This window comes from Dasypus novemcinctus, chromosome 18, assembly GCF_030445035.2.
Source record: "Dasypus novemcinctus isolate mDasNov1 chromosome 18, mDasNov1.1.hap2, whole genome shotgun sequence".
Classification (NCBI taxonomy): domain Eukaryota; kingdom Metazoa; phylum Chordata; class Mammalia; order Cingulata; family Dasypodidae; genus Dasypus; species Dasypus novemcinctus.
The window spans coordinates 53,585,161-53,607,054 of record NC_080690.1 but is presented as its reverse complement, the minus strand read 5'-3'; the positions used below and the strand labels follow the sequence as shown (position 1 = coordinate 53,607,054).

General features: G+C 40.0%; 1 protein-coding gene across 2 annotated transcripts; it reads left to right on the top strand.

The window, feature by feature from the left end:
* Window positions 1-734: 734 nt before the first annotated feature.
* ZNF599 (zinc finger protein 599) lies at window positions 735-19,651 on the top strand. 2 transcript variants are annotated; one of them, XM_071209527.1, is made up of 4 exons: window positions 735-1,811; window positions 4,160-4,286; window positions 6,208-6,303; window positions 11,302-19,651. In XM_071209527.1, the coding sequence occupies exons 2-4, from the start codon at window positions 4,253-4,255 to the stop codon at window positions 12,822-12,824; spliced, it is 1,653 nt and encodes a 550-aa protein (XP_071065628.1). In that variant the 5' UTR covers window positions 735-1,811; window positions 4,160-4,252; the 3' UTR covers window positions 12,825-19,651. The 2 variants fall into 2 exon arrangements, with proteins under 2 accessions (XP_071065628.1, XP_004462323.1); XM_004462266.4 differs by having other exon boundaries at window positions 766-1,207.
* Window positions 19,652-21,894: the final 2,243 nt, after the last annotated feature.

The window sequence follows — 21,894 nt, the reverse complement described above, 5'->3', positions numbered from 1 at the left end:
TTAAACTTTTTACTTATGAGGCTACATGTTGAGTCAGGGAGTCCATGTATTTTATGTTTTGACAAATATCACACATGACTCTGCCAAGAAGTTCTCCCACAGCACTGGGGGTTGTGTCATCATAACATCCTTGTGATGATATTGCCAATAATAATATAAAGTAACAATAAATAACAATAATCTTAGCAGTAGTTCTTATGTATTTAGCATTATGTTCCAGGCCCAGTGCCAAGTACATTTTATTTACCTCTTAGGTATTTTTATTTTTCTCGTTTATTCACTGGAATTCAAAGAGTACAAGTTCTTAAACTTGTTGGAGTGTCAAATCCTCTATCACAGAGCTGAGGTGGGGCCTGAGAATCTGCATTTCTAACAAATTCTCAGGTGATGCCAATTTGGTCTGTGGTTTGGAAACTGCTGATTAGAGAAACACAATATACTTTATAAAGTCCCTCGAATAAAGGACTATCTTCATTTTTCATTGTAAGTCATGGTCCACATGAATTCGAGTTGCAAAATGCTCAGGCAGGGTTACACAGGGAGGAAGGTCAAGGCGCTGTTGAGACTTGAAGGCGAGGAATTGCCCCAAGTGGCCACAGAAATCGAATGCATCTCCTTGATGAGGGAGCCAAACAAAGCCCAGGTCTTTGGAACCTTGGGACATTATTTCACTAAAACCAGGAAGGGCTCCACTTGTAGCAACCAAATGCATGTCAGAAACTACATTACCCAGAAGGCAGTTCCTCGATCCTCGGAGCCGGGCACTAGACCCACCGGGGAACGGAGAACTCCGTTTCCCGCCTTGCGTGGGTGGGACTTCTGGTCCAGCGTTTCGGGCCGTCTGCGGGTCTCGCGTCTGTTGTTAGCAATTTTACGGAGTGGTCGGCTGAGCTCGGTGCTCGGCGGGGACCGCGTCTCTGGCGGCCAGGACAGTGAGGAGACTAGGACCCGCCTTCGTGCGTTCCTACGAGCCCCGATCACCCTCCTCCTCTGTAACGGGCTTGTACTACGGGCTCTCCCGCCTTCGGCCCCCGCGCTCCTGGAGGCGGCGCCCTCAGCCTCGTGCTTATTCTCCTCAGCGTGGACTGACGGCGGGGCCACCCCACGAAGGCTGGAGCGAGGGGTCGGCTGCGCTCGTTGGACCGGGGTTTGCCGCCCCCTCACGGCCCCGCTGCGCCCACAGGGTCCCATGGCGGCGCCGGCGCTGGTGAGTGAGGGATCCGCAGCCCCGCACCCGCTCGGACTCTCGCCGGCACGGCCCCAGGCACTGTGATCAACGAATTTTGTTGCCCCGGGACTCTACTCCTGTACCCCTTGGTGCGCTTGGGTATAGAGGCCCTGGCAAGAGAGGACAGAGGTCATCACTTCCAGCCCAGGGTCCTGAATCCAGGCCAGGGACTGTAAGGAGAGGACCCCTCTTCTGGTTCTAACCCTAAACTTGTCCCCTCGCCGCCTTTGACCTCCGTTCGCTCGTGTCTAAAATGAGAAAGTGAACGGTTTTCTCCAGGTTAAGAGTACTGAAGAGAGCACGAGTGACGTGCGTCGTTCAATGCTCGGCGCGACCCCGGAGAGCATCACTGTGGATGCTGTTCCTGGGAGGGATGGACCCAGGTCCTGCGATGAACGATGAACGTAGGGTCTCACCCAGCAGGAGTCTGGCCCTCAGGCCTCCTTGCCTCAAGCCTATACCCAGCTGAAAGCTAGGAGAGGGGATGAGAGCCATGGGGGCAAAGGTGAGGTGGTAACAGCGTGTTTTGGAATTGCTGCTCCTGTGATAGAGGAGAAATGCCCGTGGACAGGCTGGAGGACTGGTAGGTCACTGGATTTATCTTTGCAGGTGCCTGTTCATTACAAACTGGCTTGCCACTTACAGCAGTGAATCCCTTTTCCTGTTTAGCATGTTTACCTTTGAGTGAATCTGCTACAAAGGAATGGCATTGTGCAGGAACATTGTGTCTCTTTGGATATAAACACACAGCCGGCTCATGGATTACTCTTGAGCATGTCACCCTATTTACTCTTGTCATGTCTCCATTAGGACTTGTCTTATTCATTTTTCTTCCATGTGGTTCATTCCTACCTGATTCCAGGGTGCTCTCCTCAGAGAGGCCCTCCCTGGTCGCGCCATCTAAAGTCTCCCATAGCCTTTGTGGTCATCTCGCTCTTTTTTGTTTTCTGAGCCCTTAGGGCCATCTGACTTTATCTTGCTCATTTTATTAGTTCCTTGGTCTGTTTCCAACCTTGAAACATGAGCTCCTGTTCTTTACTCTGTCCCAGGGTTAGAAAAGTGCTGGGCTTATTACCAGGTGCTCATCAAATGGTTGATGAATGAAAGATTCTATCCTCTGGGACTCCCATCATACTTAGATTAGACCCTAAACCACCATCCACTGGACCGCTCTACCCAATCCACCTGGCCACCCCATTCTGTCCTCTCCTTATATTCTTCCCTTATTCACTGCCCCCTGGTCACCAGTATAACCGCAACATGCCCACCTTATTCCCACTGCCCAGCCTGTGCCCTTGCAAAGCCTCTTTGAGGCTGCCCTTTTGAATTATGCTTCACTGAGTTTTCTCAGGGTGCTGGGGAGCAAATAGGAAAAATACTAATAATGTAACAACAGTAATAGCTGGTCTTCATTGAGCCCTTGGTATGTGCTGAGGAACAGTTTGTACATATTACCTCATTTATTTATCTCTACCTCATCAATTAGGTTCTTTCATTATGTTCACTTTACAGAGGAGGAACTGGAGACTCAGGTTAGGTTACCTGCCCAAGGTCACATAGTTCATAAGCAACAGAAACTCATATCCAGAACATAGACCCCCAGAGCCTGCGGTTTTTGTTTGTTTGTTTGTTTTTTAGGAGGTACTGGGGATTGAACTCAGGACCTCGTATATGAGAAGCAGGCGCTTAACCAGTGAGCTACATCTGCTCCCAAGAGTCTGCATTCTTAACCAACAGTACCGCAGTGGGCTAGGGAGGCCTGGGGATGACACCTAAAGTAAGCTCTGCAAAGGGAGGCAGGCTTTTCTTTGTCAGGTGGGCTTGGAAATAAGGGGGTTTGCTGCAGGAAACATTCCAAATGGGGGGAATAGTGTGGGCAAAGGCAGAGTATTTGTGCCCGGAGGCACCAGAGAGGTTCCAGAGGCTTCCACCACCTGCTGAGATGTGTCAGCAGGGTGGTGGTGTGGTCTTCTGATGGATGTTCATCTCATCCTCACCCAGCACAGACATCACAGTCTATGATTGCTGCCTGTTTGTATGACCACAACCTGCACTATCGTTGGCCTCTAATGTTGTCTGGTACTTAAGTAACAATACTTCAGGGAAAAGTGGTAACAGCCACTCAGAAAGAAAAGATGAGGCTGGTGGCTCATTATGGAATCTCCCTGGGAGTCTGCAATTCCCAGATGCAGCTCAGAGGACAGGAAGAGCTCTTCCAGGCCCTTTCAAGCCCCAGGCAGGTGGCACTGTGAGACAGGTGATAGCTTTGCCCTTCTGTCAATATCTTTGGAAGATGTTCATGGGTGAAGAAATGGATTTAGCTGTAGGAGTTATTAGAAATGTTCTCACCCTTGTCACTGTGGCTTCACTATCGCAATAGAGGAGTATAGGTCTTACATAGACCCTGGACTCACTCAAAAGTAAGTATTGTATGATGTAGTAATGGACTGAAATAAATGAAGAAACATTATATGGCATGTGATGGTTCAAGAGGTTGAATTTAAACCCCAGGAGTCTGGCTGCAGACCTCAAGACTTTTAGTTGCTTTAGCATGGTAGTAAGGCCAAGCTAAGTATAAAACAGTGCCGATCAGTGCTGTTGCTGCTGCTATCAACATTTGAATTGCTGTTATCATTTTTTTCCCCATTCCTGTAGTGTCCAGAGCACTCACTCTGCTCCTCACAGTCCACATGGTACTTTCATTGTCTTGCTCTCTCCAGTGGTTTCCCAAATAGGAGACTTTTTCTCTCCCACACTTTTGTATTCTGTCAAAGACAGCATCTGCTTCTTCTTTGATCCCAGCACAGGGCTAGGTTCTCAGGAAGTGCTTGGTGATTGAGGTCTTGAGTCTCTTGACCTTTGCCAGTAATAAGCTCTAACCCCATCCAAAAGCCCCATAGCCCACCCCACTGCCTCTGTTTGATTTTCCAGGCGTTGGTATCATTTGAAGACGTGGCTGTGACCTTCACTGGAGAGGAATGGCAGCAGCTGGACCTGGCCCAGAGAACACTGTACCAGGAGGTGATGCTGGAGACCTGTGGGCTCCTGGTCTCACTCGGTAAGGGCTCATCTTTCCCCTGTAGGGTATCCCCAGCTTCTTTCATTCCTCCCTCTCTAGGCATGATTGGTTGAGAAGGCCCCAGGAGCCTGCCTTCCCTTCTCCCTGCACCCTCAATGTGTTCTGGTCTGACCTGCTTGATTGGATCATTGTGTAAGAAACATAGTCCTTCTCATAACACTCTCAGCCCAGTTCCCAGCACAGGCTGTCCTGAGTCTGATGTCCTTGTTCCAGATTCCCACAAGGGGGAAGGTGACTGGCCCAGCTTCATTGGGTCGCATATCTCCACAGCCCATTTAGCAGGACCTGCCGGTAATGGAATGTTCTCTAAGAAGGGGATGAGTCAGACAGGCAGCAAGAAGGTGCTGTCAGTGCTACCAGTATTTTTCTATGCAACACAATCTTAGTTAAAAGGTTTCTTTGGCCCCTGGGTCAAACCTGCATGGTTGTCTCTTGTTTTTTAAGGCCTGGACCACAGTCCTCCTCTTGTATGGGAGATGACTTAAGAAGGTACACAGACACCTCCCTCCCCCCCCCCCCCCCACCTCCTGATTATTGTCAAGAAAACGTCCTGGATCAGGGCCAAGTCTATAGCAGCTGTGTGTGTGGAGGAGGTGCATAGCTGTAGGTAATTTCCCTTTCAATGGAGGGAGCAGGCTCAGCCTTGAGCAGGCAGAATGAGCTTGCTGGGACTTAATTCCACTGTTTTGATTTTCCTTTTGTATTTTCATAGTAACCATCCATTTATGGCAAGTGAACTAAAATCTGTAAAGCTCTTAGAACAGAACTCTGCTCGTAGCAAGTGCCACCCAGGCATTTGTTATATATCGTAAATGAATAAATCCTGAATGTTCTCCTACCTAAACCTTCAATGGCCAATTTACCCAGAAATTGGTCTGAACGGGAATTGAATTGAAGTTCCTGCGGTCTCTCTTTTCCCAAATATCCACTGGCCATCTCTGACAGGGCTCCCTCAGCCTTGCAGCCACCCAGTCTCTCCTGGGAAATCAGTCATCAACCCAGTCAATACAATGCTGTTTTATGACCACTGTGATTGGTTGTAAGGGGAACTGCATTCCAGGTGGAGCAGGGTGCTTGAGTCCTTCACAGAGGTGAAGTCAGGCCTGATTCACCTTTTCCACTGGCTCATGATGGAGCTCCATGATGGCATGTAACCCGTGTCAGTGAACATTTACTGAATGACAACTGGATGAATTCTGGCCTGTACTGCAGGATCTTCTTTTTAAGGCTTCTGTGGATCCTGATGCTTTAGTCATTGACTTTTCTCCAGAATCCTCTTGGCTTTTATCTGTCACATTTGGCAAAATGTGTTTGACTATGTGTAACAGAAGATCACCTCAAACTGCTTTTACCCTGAGAAAACTTTACTCCCTCACCTAATGTGCACTGAGCTGGCACTGACTCCCAGGTTGGTGAATACTCAGGGTCATTTGGTCTTGTTGGCCCAGGTTATCAAGCCAGCACCCTCATGGAGGCCGCAGAACGTTGCAGCGGCCACTGTGGCAGCAGGCCCGCATGTTTAGCCCTCTCCTCCCAACCTGGAATAAAGGCTTTCTCTTCAGAATGGGTGCCTGGTTTAGGTTACCTACTTCACTCAGTTGTCAGTTGATTCAGTCCAGTGTTTTTCAGCCATCCCTGGACACCAAAATTATTAAATCTAAGGCTCAATTCTTAGGCCCAGAGATTTGGTTTCATTTGTTCTGTATTTGGAACCAGGCATCTCCAACTATTTTTGATGCACAGGGAGTTTGCATCTTTATGCAGGGAACACCTGCTTGAAAGAAGGGTCCCCTTGTAGAGTTTCATGGTAGTATATTAAAGATGTATACTCATATATACTTAAGATTTTCCTTTTATCATTACCTCTTTACCCATGCCTTATTTATTCCTCCATAAACAGGGCATCCTTTTCCCAAACCAGAGCTGCTCTACTTACTGGAGCATGGGCAGGAGCTGTGGATGCTAAAGAGAGTTCTCTCACAAAACACCTATCCAGGTGGGTGGCTAAGAGTCTAGCAGGTGGATGTCATGGCAGGCAGCCTGCAGCTTACCAATGGATTGCTGTATCTGAAATTATGTGGAAAGCTTCATTTTGTGATCTCCATGGGGTCTTGGGTGGTTATGGAGTCCTTTGCACTGTGAGCCCCCTGTTTCCCTACCCGCATCATACCTTTCACCTTTTTTGGGGTTGGAATGTGGTAGCAGGTAGACTCTAGGCTCTAAATGCTTGGTCTTAAAATCTTGCTTTGCCACACTCATCAGCCTCGTGACCTTAGGGTAGTTGTATGATCTTGCTGTGTCTTTAGTATACAAGTCAGGCTGAATTAATGCTAGCTGCTCTAGCAGATAAGCTCTAGAATCTTGGTGGTTTAACAGATTGAGGTTTTTTTCTCATTCATGCCATGACCTAATATGGCTCAGCAGGGGACTTCTATATCCACAAATATTCAGGGATCTAGGTGTGTTCTGTCATCACTGTGTGGCTTTAAGGTTGCCCTGACATCGTCCAGGTGGCCAAGAATGGGAGAGAAGGGGAATAGTCACTTCCATTCACATTCCATTGACAAGAACTGGGTAGTAGGCGACATGTAGTTGAACCAGACTGGGAGATGTGGTTTAGCTTTGTACCCAAGGAGAAAAGCTCATGGGTATAATAAATATATACTTCCTGGCATACTGCCTGATGTACTTGGCTCAACAGGGGTACCTATTAGTAATATTCATGTATTACTGGACATTGTAAGTTGTACTAAGATCACAGATTTCCTTCTGGATTCAGAAACAGCTCTCCCTTTTTCAGCAGATTACTACCTTCAGCTATACTTTGCATACCCCCCTCTACTTTTCCACTTTCTCCATCTAATCATATATACATACATACATACGTGCATGCATATATCCATCCTTGTGAATCAGCCACTCAAAAGTGGTCCTTAGCCTATTGTCTTCTTGCTCTTCTGCCCTGTAAAATCTCCGGGTGGCATTTGCCTTTGCCTCATATCTCGACTGCTAAGGAGTGCTGGAGCCATCCACTGGGTGGATTGGCACCAACACAGAGTCGTGATCTTTCTTTTTTAGTGGTCTTTGGGCTGCTCAGCCAGTCTATGGATATCTCTGGCCAACCCCCATCCACAGCCCTTCAGAGTTTGTCCCAAACCTTCTTCCTTCTTCCCAGGCTCCCATATTTGCTTGAATGTCTCAAAGCCATTTCATACTCACATTCCTAAAAAGGACCTTTCCCTTTCCATTCCTCCCATCTCCCCATTTTTAGTTAATGACCTAGCCGTCCAATAAGATGAGAAAGTCAGAAACAAACTTAGATAATCCCTCAACAGATCCATCACCACCAATTCCATTAGCTCCCACATTAAGACCCTAGTCCAAGCTATCATAATCTCTTGCCTGTATCCTTTTAACAAATTCTGAATTGGTCTCCCCACATAAGCTAATGATCAATTCCTTCTCATATACCCACTTCCCCAGCCACTCACACCTTATTCCAAACATTACCACCTCCGTAGTTGCTGATGTCTTAGCATATGGTTTACGTCATTTGAAAATAGAGGTTACATCTTTGTCTTTCTTGCTCTTTAACCCTTACAGACTCATCCAAGTCTACTCATCCCTGTAGCTTCCTTTTCACCTCTGTGGAAGAGCTCTTGCCCCCAGCCATGACTTATTCCTGCAGCAAAGTCTAGTTCACACATACTCCTACATATTACCACAAACAGAGATGTTTAAAACATCACACTTAATGTTCTGTATTATCTGTGGATCAGAAGTCTAGGCATAGCTCAGCAGGATCCTTTGCAAGGCTACAGTCATAGGCAAGGCACGTTAGTGTACTGCTTCAAATCCAGCAAGAGTGTGAGAGACTACAGCAAGGTGGACATGACAATCCTATTTAATCACATTCTTAACCATTACATCTCATCGCCTCTGCTATATTATTTTCTTAGAAGCAAATTAAGGTCCTGCCAGCACTCAGGTGGAGGGGATCATACAGGGTGGGAACACCAGGAGGTGGGGGTCATGGAAAACATCAGGGAACATGCTCTTTCATTTATTTCTTCCCTCTTCTATGTCTTCATTCTCTCTCTACTCAACATATATTACTGAGATTTATGATGCATGTGTCTGTAGGTCATTCATTTTTTTCTGATATAGTGACTGCATGAATTTAACACAGTGTACTCATCCATTTTCAGGGATGTTTATTAATCTCCAGTTTTTTGTTCTTACAAACAGTGCTGCAATGAAATCATATACATGTGTCCTCCTACACCTATGTAGGAATTTCTGTCAGTAATGCTCCTAGAACTAGAATTTTTAGATTACAAGGTAAGTGAAAGAAAACTTTACAAAATAGTGCCCCATTGTTTCTAAAATGCTTATACCAATGTATACATCACCTGCATTGTATGAATGATTCCATGAATATACATCCTCTTTAACACTTTTTGGATTGTCAGGCTCCTAAACTTTTTCAAAGGATATAAAAAGGTATCCCACTGAGAGCTTAATTTGGATTTCCCTTATTACCAAGAAAGTTGAACATCTCTTAATATGTTGGTTGGTCATTGTGTACCTTCTGTGAAATATCAGTTCTTAATCTTATGTCCATTTTTCTATTAAGTTTGCTCTTCTCTCTGTGATTTGTCAGAGTCCTTTATATATTCTTGATATCATTCTCTTATCAATTACATGTGCTGCAAATATAGTTTTCTAGCTTTTAGCTTGTCTTTTTATTTTCTCTTTAATGTATCATTTATATAAAAGAAGTTTATGTATTTATTAATTTTTTTGGAAGACCCAGTCTTTGTTTTATTGATTTTTCTTTATTTTTCCCTATTTTTAATTTTATTGGTATCTGTTATCTTTATTCTTTCCTTCTTTCAGTTTTTTCCAGGTATATTTTCTTCTTTTTGTTTCTTGAGATAGGAGTGAGATTATTATTTGAGATCTTTCCTCTTTTACAATGTAAGCATTTAATTCTATGAATTTTCCTCTCAGCACGACTTTAGCCGCACCTCACATACAATGATTTATTTTCATTTTTATTCAGTTCTATGTATTGTTTTAATTTCCTTTGAGACTTTTGACTTATGTGTTCTTTAGAAATGTTAATTTCCAAGTGTTTAGTAATTTTCCACTTATCTTTCTGTTAATGATTTCTAATTTATTCTATTATGGTCAGAGAACATATACTCTGTATGATTAAATTCTCTTAAATTTGTTGAGACCTGTTTTATGGCCCAGGATGTAATCCATCTGGGTGAATGTTCCATAGGTGCTTAAAAAATGCTGTTACTGAGTATACTGTTCTGTATATGTCAATTAGATACTGTTTATCAATTAATTTGTTCAGATCTTCTGTATTCTTGCTGGTTTTCTGCCTAGTCATTGTATCAGATGGTAATCAGGGTTGGGAGACAGAGCACTGAAGTCCCCAGTTATAATTGTGGATTTGTCTATTTCTTTCAGTTCAGTTTTTCAGTCATAAATTCGAAGCTGTGTTTGGTATATACACATTTAGGATTATTATATCTTCTTGGCCATTTGATATTTTTTATCATGTATATAATGTCCTCTTTGTCCCATTTTCTTAGCTCTGTAGTCTACTTTATCTGATACAAATATAGGCATCTTTGTTTGCCTTTTTGTATTTGAATAATTATATTTAGTTTCATCAAATTGATTCATTTTTTTTAATGGTTAATGCCTTTATGTCTTGTTTAGGAAATTTTCCTCTTCCCCAGTATCAAAAAGATATTTATTTGTGTTATCTAAAAGTTTTTATGTTTAGCTTCTGATTTAAAAGGCTTAATTAATCTGTAGTTGATTGTATGTACAACTTCATGTTTTCCTCATAGGATGAACCAATTTTTCTACCTTTATTTGTTGACTAGTTCCTCCTTTTCCCACTGATCTTCTCTTTTGTTTCTGTCATATATCAAAGCTTCATATATACATGTATTAGCTCTCTATTCCATTTTTTCCTTTGACAGTTTGACACTTTATCTTATGCTTACATCACATTGCCTTGATATATATAATTTCATCAGAATCCTAATTCCTAACAGGGTCAGTCTCCTTGCTTTCTTCTTCTTCTTCAAAGATATCCTTTTGTCTTTGCACTTTTATGTAAATTCCATAATCAGCTTGTCAATTTCCCTGAATAACCCTATTGGAATTTTATTTGGTATTGTATTGAATTTATAAATGGATTTAGGGAAAATTGACAGCTTTATATTACTAATCTCTTTTCATATAGATCTTTTCTAATGTTTTGTTTCATAATTTTATTCATCTAGATATATATTTTATTTCTGTGCACCTGGTATTTAATTCAGGCATAGCAGACTCAATCCATTCTCCATATACTACTCACCCTCCCTCACTTTCACCCAAGCCAAAATCCTAACAGTCTCCTTCCCTTCTGCCCCAGCCTGCCTCTCCATCTTCACTTTGCCTGGCATTCGTTATTCTCTAGACTCTGAGACATTTATACTCTGTCTTCTTTTATTGCAATCTCCCTCCCAATTTCTCTGTCTGGCAATTCCTACTTCTTTAGAAGTCACTTACATGTACCTTTTCCTGGTAGCCTTCCCTGATCTCTTTCTCGCATTAGGGCCATGTTTGGTGCCCTCCCTTGTGCTCACATGTGGTATGAAATGTCCTCTCCTAGAGTGCGTGCATTGCACACAGTGTGGTCAGTACTCTGCTCAACCTTCCAGTTCTAGTCTATGAGGACATGTCCATTCAGATTCTCAGTTGTCTACCCCAGCTTCTTCTCCTGGGTTTCCATTTAAACAATGCCAAGAGTCCCAAGAATTAGGAAGGAAAGAAATTACAAACCTGGTTTAAAAGAGATAAAAACGCAGGAGGTATGCGAGGCACTATTTTCATCTTCACTCTTCAGCTAACTGGTGATTTTGTTTTTTCCATGTTGGCATTACTAATAGGTTCCTTTTCTGTACCGGATTCCCTTCAGGTGAACAAGCAAAACATGAAACCACAGAGCCTACTTCTTCTCAGCCAGTCTTCTCTGAGGAATCCTCTTTCTGGAAGTGGCTGGCATATGAAGCCCCAAGGGATTCCAGGTTTGGGCAAGCCAGAGATCAGGAAGGGCCATCAGAAATGAAGGTAGGAAACTTGAGATCAGGAACAGAACCACACAAGATGTGCCCTGGGAAGCTGAGCCATGCACATGATGATTTGGGGAGCCATGATACTCTGTGCTTAAAGGTTTTACAGGAGCAAGTCACTCCAGGAAATGCTCTCCATAAACATGACTCCCATGGGCCAGGCAAAGACCCCATGGTTAATGCAAGTAATAACCCATTCAGATGCAAGGAATGCGGAAAAGGGTTTAGCAAGAATTGGGCTCTTGTTCGGCATCAGCAGATTCATGCTGGAGTAAAGCCCTATGAATGCCATGAGTGTGGGAAAGCCTCTCGTTATATGGCAGACTTCATTCGACATATGAGATTTCATACTGGGGAGAAACCATACAAGTGTATCGAGTGTGGAAAAGCCTTCAAACGCAGGTCTCACCTCACAGAGCACCAGCGTGTTCATACTGGAGAGAAGCCCTATGAGTGCAAAGAATGTGGGAAAGCTTTCACCCATCGCTCCTCTTTTATCCAGCATAATATGACCCACACTAGAGAAAAACCCTTTTTGTGCAAAGAATGTGGGAAAGTTTTTTCCTACAGCTCTTCCTTTGCTCAACACATGAGGATCCATACAGGAAAGAAACTCTATGAGTGCAATGAGTGTGGAAAGGCCTTTACCCATCGCTCCACTTTTATCCAGCATAATATGACCCACACAGGAGAAAAACCCTTTATGTGCAAGGAATGTGGGAAAACCTTTTGCCTCAGCTCATCCTTCACTCAACACATGAGAATTCACACTGGAGAGAAGCCCTATGAGTGCAGTGAATGTGGAAAGGCCTTTACTCACCGATCCACTTTTATCCGGCATGGTAGGACCCATACTGGAGAGAAGCCCTTTGAGTGCAAAGAATGTGGGAGGGCCTTTTGTGACAGCTCCTCCTTAGTTCAGCACATGAGGATTCATACCGGAGAGAAGCCCTATGAGTGCAGCAAATGTGGAAAGACTTTTACCCACCACTCTGTTTTTATCCGACATAATAGGACCCACAGTGGAGAAAAACCCTTGGAATGCAAAGAATGTGCAAAAGCCTTTTACTACAGCTCTTCCTTCTCTAGACATATGAGGATTCACACGGGAGAGAAACCGTATATGTGCAGAGAATGTGGAAAAGCCTTTACCCAACTTGCAAATTTTGTGCGGCATAATAGGATCCACACAGGAGAAAAACCCTTTGAGTGCAAAGAATGTGAGAAAGCCTTTTGTGACAACTTTGCCTTAACTGAACACATGAGAAGTCACACCGGAGAGAAGCCCTTTGAATGCGGCGTGTGTGGAAAGGCCTTTAGTCACAGTTCATCCTTTACTCACCATCGAAAGATACACAGTGGAGTTTAAAAGATACAGGAAGGCCTTTTGCAAATGGGTTTATTTTAGTCAACTTGAATGAACTTATATTGGTGAAATACTTTTTGAATATATCTATTATGGAAAATCTTTTGGTCAGAAAAATATGTAAGCATTCATACTAAAGGGAAACATAATTGCCATACATGTGAGAAAGCTTTTTGTGGCAGGTTGTCACTTGTCATCTATATGAGAAATTGACCCAGCCTAGAACTTTATGCTACACCTGAGAATCATCCAGGAAAGATACCCTGTGGTTGTTATGCATAGGAAAACTTTCAGCAACAGCTATCTCCTTAGTAGAGGAGGAGACATAGAAGACAAAGATCTTCTAGAAGCATGCGTGGCTTCTTTCAGACTTCCCTGCCACGCCTATGAGAATTTGTCATTTTTTCATTTAGTCTGTTTTTTGAGAAGGTTTAGAGGATGAGAGGTAAAAGTCCTCATCTCATTTATGTATTTTTAATATATGTTTGTTACCATGCAGTGGTCGGTAGAGTTGGACTGTTGAGGGCAGCTCTGTAAACAATATTGAAAGTATTCTTCATTCCAAAATATTTTCTCTACCATTGAGGAGCATAAGTCTTTGGAGAAACAGGAAGCCTTACATCATGAAATAAGAATTTAGAAAACTGAAAATACTGTTAACCATATTTTATTTCGTAACTAAGGATAACAGACGCCACAACCAATAGTCACATTTCTCTACCACTTAAATCTCTTTAAGGTTTTGATTTTTCACAAAATCAAACCTTTCCTGAGGTTTTGAATGACCAGCAGTCTCTTTCTGGATTCTGGTCTACTTGCTTATTTACTTTACATTTTCTCTGGCATGGGGATGCCCGTGTAGTAGTGCGCCCTAGCTAAGAGTCTTGATTCATTCTTGTGACTGGGACTTGTCAAGCTCTTTAATTCTGTGTAAAAGGACATCTCTACTTCAGCCTTAGCAGTTTTTTCGCAATTTAAATTACAGATTAAAAAAAACAATAAAATGCTGCCAAGTTAAAATTTTCAAAAAAAACAAAGCATGAAACACAAGGAATCTCATTGTCTAATTTTATGAAACACTGTATCAGAAGTTGCTATAAAGTGACTGGAATTTAACAGACCAAGGTATAGTCATGTAGGTATGTACAGTTTGAAAATTATCACATGGGCTTATTCCCACGGTGATGTCATCAGTCAGGATGATTGAAACTTCCTCCTTTGGGGTTGCCGTTGCTGCTACTTTTGAACTATGTAGATTATCATTGTTACCTCTAGCTAAAAAATGTATACAAAGATACAAAAATAACCATGCCCTCACTCTGTGCCTTCCTCAGTCTTGTTAGTAACCATATGCATAATTTTACATCACTATTGTGGTCAGAATCTACTCTCTTACTTTAGCACATATTATTGTGCATGAATCACTCATACAGTATTCTCTAAGTTTGTTTTCACATGTATACTTTTTCATAAAGTTGTTTTTATAATGACAGCATGAATAGTTTTCTACAAATTGTGAAAGCATTGCCTCTTAAAGACCCCATCTTCCTTCAAGAGGGCCATCTGTCCTATAGCCATAGCTATAGGTGGCTAAGAGCTTAGGGTCTGGTGATGGACTGGGATTTCAGACCATCTGTACTTAGTTGACCTCAGTCATGTCACTTCTTCTGAACCTCAGTGTTCTTCTTGGTAAGAGTGAGGAGAACATTAAATCTTAAAGCACAAGAAGGCTAACCAGTAGTAAACAAGATCATATTCCGGTCCAGGAAGGATACATGAGCCCTAGCCAGGTTCACAGGTAGAGAATAGTAATCCGGGAAAAGAACACCAACCACATATGCCAAGTCCCCAATGCTGGCAAGAGCTTGGTTTGTTGGAGGAACCAGCTCAAGGCTGGTATGCCTTGATGGGGAAAATGGCAAGTGACAAGATGGAGTGGGGAAGGAGGGCCAGAGGCACAGGTAGGGTACCATAGAAATTTGGATTTCATTCTAATTGATCTGGGAAGTCATGGGATGCTTTTAGCAGGAACAAAAAGATTTGCTTCTGTTTTGTTTGTTTCCCTAAAATTTTGTAGTTAGGTGTTTCACATTTGGGTCAGGGTTTCTCAGCCTTCTAAAGGTGTAAGCTTGTCATTAATTTGATACCTTTTTTCTTTTGTAATATAGAAATTTAGTGTGATACATTTCATTCTAAATACCACTTTAGTAGCATCCTGTAAATTTTGACATCATGTATTTTAATTTTCAGTCAGTTCTAAATAATTAGAAATTTCTATTTTGATTTCTTTGATTCATGGGTGGATCCATCCAAAATTTACACTCAGTGGCTCTGAGTTTCATCACAGAGTTGTGTTGTCATCCCCCAGGCAATTTTAAATGTTTTCATTATTCCAAAAAGACAAATCCCCTACCTGCTGAAACCCCCATATTGACGACTCTTGGCATTGATATAGTACCTTTGTTGCCCTTGATACAAAAATACTACATTGTTACTGTATTTTTTACTGTAACATAGTCCATAAATTATATTAGTTGTGTTTTCCCCCTGTAGCACCATATTCTTAACACCTCGTAATGTACATTTAATCTAGTTCATAAAAGAACATTTTTGGTTTTGTATAATCCTCATGCATAAAGTACAGGGTTCCCATATACCACCCCGCATCAGTGTGGAGCATTAGTTAAAATTGATGAGAGTACATTTTTATAATTGTACTCTTAAATATAATCCATATTTTATCTTAGGGTTTACTGGTTGTGTTGTGCAGTTCCATGGATTTTTAAAAAAAATTTATTCTGTTACCTTATATACAACCTAACATTTCCCCTTTTAACCATATTCAGATATAAATTTCACTGCTGTTAATTACTTTCACAATGTTGTGCTACCATCACCACCATCCATTACCAAAACATTTTCTTCATTCCAAATAGGAACCCTGTACATTTTAAGCCTTAATTTCCCATTCCCCATACCCACCCCATCTCCTGGTAACCTATATTCTAGATTCCACCTTGAAGCATTTACTTATTATAACTTTCAAATCAATGAGCTCATGAAATATTCGTCCTTTTGTGTCTGGCTTATTTCACTCAACAAGCTGTCTTCAAGGTCTGTCAGAGTCGGTGACCTGAGGGTATCGGGAATGAAAGACAAAGAAAGATTGGGTTCAGGGGATCTGAGAGCATTGATTTCTCAAGTTCATCAGACAACTTTATTGAGTCGAGGGGCTAGTATATATACCCCTAACATACATGACATTCAGCATAAAATCAAGTTACCTATTACCCTTACCTCATTCTATATTAACTAGTGATTGATGAACACCAACAAACTTTACTGGAACTATTATTATAAAAATCAGTAACTGTACTCATAAATCTTGTTACTCAGGTCATTCCGTTCTATATGTTATTGTTCTGCCTATAGGTGTACTTTCCCAGCCATGATTGTGATCCGCACTGATAATCATAAGGGACAGCTTGACTCAGTGGTCAAGAAAGTAACTTGCCTCCATGGAAACAACATGCCTTTGTTTCCCACATTTCCCCCTTTTTGTTTTAGGGTGACTGTGCCTGTCTTAGGTTGCCCCTCAGGGGTTCTTACCCGTCATTGACTACCAGCCAAGCTCACTGACTATGGGGTACTATTGTAGTGTTTTAGCAAGTACTAAGTTATTAGCCTGTCCCATTGTGTCCACATGGTGCAATCTCTGGCAAACACCTTTACCCAGGCAAGCGACAACCATGAGCAACAGGATTAATACACATATCCCTATTCCTAAGGCAGATAAGAAATGCTGAGACTTCCACCAATCAACAGGATTAAACTTATTTATGTGAAATCAATTCATTAAAGATGTCCTTATCATTATCTACGTATATCTGATTATGAGACATTTCTAAAATCTTTTTCTGCAATTCTTCAATTTCTAATGACATATTTCCTTTGTGTCCTAACAAATGATTTCTGATCTTATTCCATGGAAACATAGAAATGTTATAATCCAAAGGAGTAATACAAAAATTACTTTCATTCCAATCACATTTCAATCCTTTTAACAAATTCAAATTATAAACTTGATCTCCTAAGTGTAAAACAGCAGATTCCAAATCACTAACTCTGTCATTAAGTCCTTCATCAATATGCTCTTGACTATGCCATAAGTCACTTGCATTCTTGTGCCAATCATGCACATATTGCTGTGTTTGCACCATCTCATGCAATGCAACAGCAGCAGTGACAGCAGCAGTGATGACACCAATGAGGCCAAGAATGCCAGCTATGAGAAGTCCCAAAAATCTCTTAGATCGTTTCAACAGTCCTTGAGCCAGGTGAAAAAGAAGATGACTTTCAGGAGATGACTGCCATATCCAATTCATATTCACCGGGATCCACACTCCTCATCTTCTGTGAGCCATGGTGATAATATCTCCATTCTGTAAAATATTCTCAGACAAGCAAGTATACAAAGCGCCATCCTTATAAAATAAAGCATTTTCAGTAATGGTAACCTTCCCTACCACAAATACATATGGATCTCTGATACATGATTGAAAATGATGAATTTGATCTAATTGTAAATATTGTCCATCCATACTTTTATTACCTTTCCATTCAGAAGTAGATGCCACTCCTAAGAAGACTTTCCATATTTGTTTTTGATCATGGACTCCAGTGCTATTGCACCATGGAAAAGGAACTCATTTCCCTATATTTTTCCAATCACTATTATTTTTAGTAAAAATTATTTTTTCATCAAGAAAGATTCATGGAAAGGATATTGTACATTACTAACTTGTTGTCCTTTGCTATTTAAACCATACCAAATAAATCTGCCCTTATATTTGTTGGGATTCCCCATAGGGGCACTTTCCCAAACTATTCCATAGGAATCATTAAAAACGACAGATCCTCTTCCCATATGGCATTCATACCATCTTTGCATATCACCAGCATTCTTCTTAGGACAACTATAACTTGGATACTTATATTCTTGGTATTGATAGGATGGGAATAAAGTTGCCAAAGATTTAGTAGTATTATGGCTAAAATTGATCATAGTTCTATTTTTCACAGCCATACATGGTGGGCGATTGCCAATGCAAAGAGGTCAGAAATCAAATGGAAGAAGGAGAGTATAAATCCTTTGTCCTTCTTCTTGTGACTTAAGTGGTAGTCCATCATCCACAGGTCCAGGAAATATATGAGTTTTATTCAAATAAACAGGAAAAGAAAGATCTTTCCAGGTTAATACTCGAAGTAATGGGGGATTAGGGATATAAGCCCAATATGTGTAATTACCATTGCCAGTTTCACTCACTATCAGTAGGATCCACATGTGTAGAAGACTCCACTTCTTCAGTCCTAGGTTTAATCCTTTTTGCCGGAAGCCAGATTTCTTCTCCATTTTCTGAAATGATGAGAGCATAACCTCGCCTCCATACTTTAACCCTGCCTTGTTTCCATTCATTACTTAAAACATCTTTCCAAAATACTGGTTGATTCTCAGATTCTGCAATTTCTGTGGATGTTTGAGAATGTCCAAAATGACATTCAGCCGGTGTCATAGAATCATAAATGTTAAGAAAATTTAAGGTAAATAAAGCTTTAGCCAATTGGTCTTTAGGTGATATCATACCATCATCTCCCCCTTTTTGTTTTAAAAGCATAGTCTTGAGGGTATGATGGCATCTTTCAACAATAGCTTGACCTGTAGGATTATGGGGAATGCTGGTAACATGTTCAATAGCATATTTCCTACAAAAGGAAGCAAAGGATTTACTAACGTGAGAGGGTCCATTATCAGTTTTAATTTTTAAAGGGCATCCCATTACAGCAAAAGCAGACCAGAGATGTGAGCGAACATGATGAAACCGTTCCCCACTTTGAGCAGTAGCCCACATGAAATGAGAATAAGTGTCAATACAAACATGAACATATTGTAGTTTACCAAAGGATGGAATGTGAGTAACATCCATCTGCCATAATTGATTAGGAGTCAGGCCTCTGGGATTAGTTCCAGCCTGAAAAGGCACTGCTGTTAGTGGTCCACAGGTAGGACAAGTATGAATAATTTCCTGCGCTTGTAGTCTTGTTAAGTTTTGATATTTATTTCGCAGGCCTTTAGCATTAATGTGAGTTAAAGCATGGTAATCACGAGCACCTTGTAAACACCCTACTAATAAATCAGCTCGAGCATTACTTGCTGTCATAGGACCAGGCAAAGATGTATGAGAATGTATAGTGTAATGTAAATAGGATGCTGTCTTAATCTAATGAGATGTTGCAAATCAGCAAAAAGTTGAGAAAATTCATCAGTAACAAAAATATGAGCTGTTTCAATATGCTTAACAGTAAGGCATACATATTCAGAATCAGAGATAATATTCAAAGTTTCCTTAAATATTGTAAACACCTTAATGATGGCAGCAAGTTCAGTACACTGAGCAGACGTGAATGGAGTCTGCCAAGACTGTTCTTTTCGAGAAGTAACGTATGCTGTTTATTACTGTTACTATCAGTAAATACTGTACAAGATAGTGGGGCTATGTACATAGCCCTGAAAAGCACTGCAAAAGTTTATTGTTGGGTTTTTTATAGATAGAGGAATGCAGCTGGCTTAATTTGTCTAAGAAGACACTAAAGAAAGTCTTAGCAAGTTTTAAAACAAAGTGATAGCAACACAGCTGGACATTAACTTTTTGCAATAAACTAGCAGTGTTTGGGATTGCTGCATACTACAGTGTTGTTACTTTAATCTATGATAAGAGGTTGTTTCTGTGACACATACTCTTTTATAATAATTAAAACCATAATTAACCACATTGTACTTTTCTTTTTAATATTATACTGAAATATTGGTTACTTTATACACTTCTAAGCATTTATAGAAACCTTTTACTCATACAACTAATTAACAGAGGGTTAAAGGAAAGAAAAAACTTGTTAATTTTATAACACTTTGAAACACCTTTTATTCAACTTATAATTTTTCTTTCAAGGTAAAAAAACAAATCTTTTATAATTAGTTTGGAATAAAAGGCTACTTTTCAGGATTTGATTTTGAGAAAGCAGTTTTGAACGTTATGTTCCTTTAAAAGAAATAAAACTTTTCCTTCTTGGAACACCGAGGAAATGATGAGGTTAAAGCACAAGAAGCTATTTCGATAAAACAGACTTTCTTTGTACACTGATTATTGAGGATAAAAACTTTTACCAAAACAGATTAGTGATTTGAGAGGCTTTGAGAAAGAACAAAATTTTAACTTTGCATTAGTATACTACTTGATATTAAAGCTTTTAAAATTTTATAGATAGACCCATCAAATTTTATTTAACTTTAATTATAAAAATTTCTTTTCTATGAACCTTCTGCACTTTCAGTATTCACTCAGGTTTTGTTCCATATTTTACTCTTTCTTAATAACCAATCATTTTATTTTAGAACAAAATCATTTCCTGTTTCCTTAATAATAAAAACACATTTCATATAGCCCATATACGAAGTTATCAAGCAAACTTCTTATAATACCGTCAACACTTAAGAAGCTTGTTAAAATAATAAACTTTTCTTTACTTTAAATACTTAGTAGCATGCAATATCAGAAACAGTTTCCTAGAAGCAAGTTGTCAAAGGAGGCTGGCTGCAGCCAAGCTTTTCTGTTATAAAATTACCTTTTATTATTATTATTATTAATACAGGTTTGTTTAATAATGACCTTTTGGAATTAGCCACTTAAACACTTTAATTTAAACAATGCTTCATAAGACTTTTTATAATTATTTATAACCATATGGACTATAATTATATTATTTTAAGACAAATTTTACTTTTACAGAACACATTTTTTTTCTTTTTTACTTAAAGTTACCACAATACTTTCTATAACTTGCCACATGCATTTAAGTTCTAAGAGTTTATGAAAATTAGTCATCCTACTTTAGGGCAAAACACACTTTTTTGCAAAAACTTATTAAATTTCAATTAGCATTCTCACAAACTTTTAACCTTTTTAATATTCATTTAAGTTTTACATCCTTCATATTATCCTGTGAAGACAAATAAGTTATTCATTTCAATCTAGGCAAGAACAACTTTTTATAAAAAGACTTATAGTAATTTTGTTAATCAAGACTCATAATTTTTATCATTGTAGAGCTCTTATTAACATTTAAACTTACGTATTAATATAAGCGCTTATTTAATTTTTGGCCATTTGAATAGAGCTCTTTTATAAATTTTTATTAATTTATATTACCATCCAGAGGTATCAAAATATACACTGACATTGAACGAACAAACACAGAACAATCACAATACAGTAACAGAAACATACAGTTTACAATTAACTCATAATTCTTACTTTCTTGGTATAGCTGCCTTTAAGCTCTCCATTATATCACATTTTAAATATCACTTCTTAAGATTTCTTCTTGAATCTATGTTACCTGTAACATGCAAGCTTGTGCTTGGAAACATTTTTATTAGTTATCAGCAATCAGTTAAGATAACTTGAGCAGCATAAATGTAATTAAAACTCTAATTTAGCAGTTTAGACAGACCGTTAACACACATTTTTGGATTATTACTCTGTAAGACTATACTGAGACTTGAAGTTCAGGAGTAAACTATTGATTTAAAACTGAAAATTCCTTTTTAAACCTTGATAAAAATTTTGTACTAATTTTATTATCTTGGTTAAATAAGCCCAATTAGAATTAGCATGGAAATAAAACAGAATACCAATGTTGCCATGTTTTTCTCTTTTTTCAGTGGATTAACTCTATTAACCCCCACTAGCCCACAGCTACATTGTCATGTAGACAGCAGGGGGGTTGCAGAGTTGCTGCCAGAATAGTTTCCTTATCTTAGTTAACACTTTAACAGAGAGTTTTCTTATAAACCTGATTTCACTAACAAGGACATTATTTAGTATCTTTGCCTGTTTTAAATCTTTCAATAGTTTAAAAGTTTTTGGCTCAGGATGAAACTTGACACCCCCTTGCAGATTCTTTATATCTGATGGTATTGCATGTAATGTTACAGGGAAAGCAGATAATGATTGTT

Excerpts from the sequence above, each read along its gene's own strand:
- ZNF599 (XM_004462266.4), top strand. Across the intron at positions 4,287-6,207 it reads TGGGCTCCTGGTCTCACTCG|GGCATCCTTTTCCCAAACCA; the intron begins GTAAGGGCTCAT and ends CTCCATAAACAG. Across the intron at positions 6,304-11,301 it reads CTCACAAAACACCTATCCAG|GTGAACAAGCAAAACATGAA; the intron begins GTGGGTGGCTAA and ends GATTCCCTTCAG.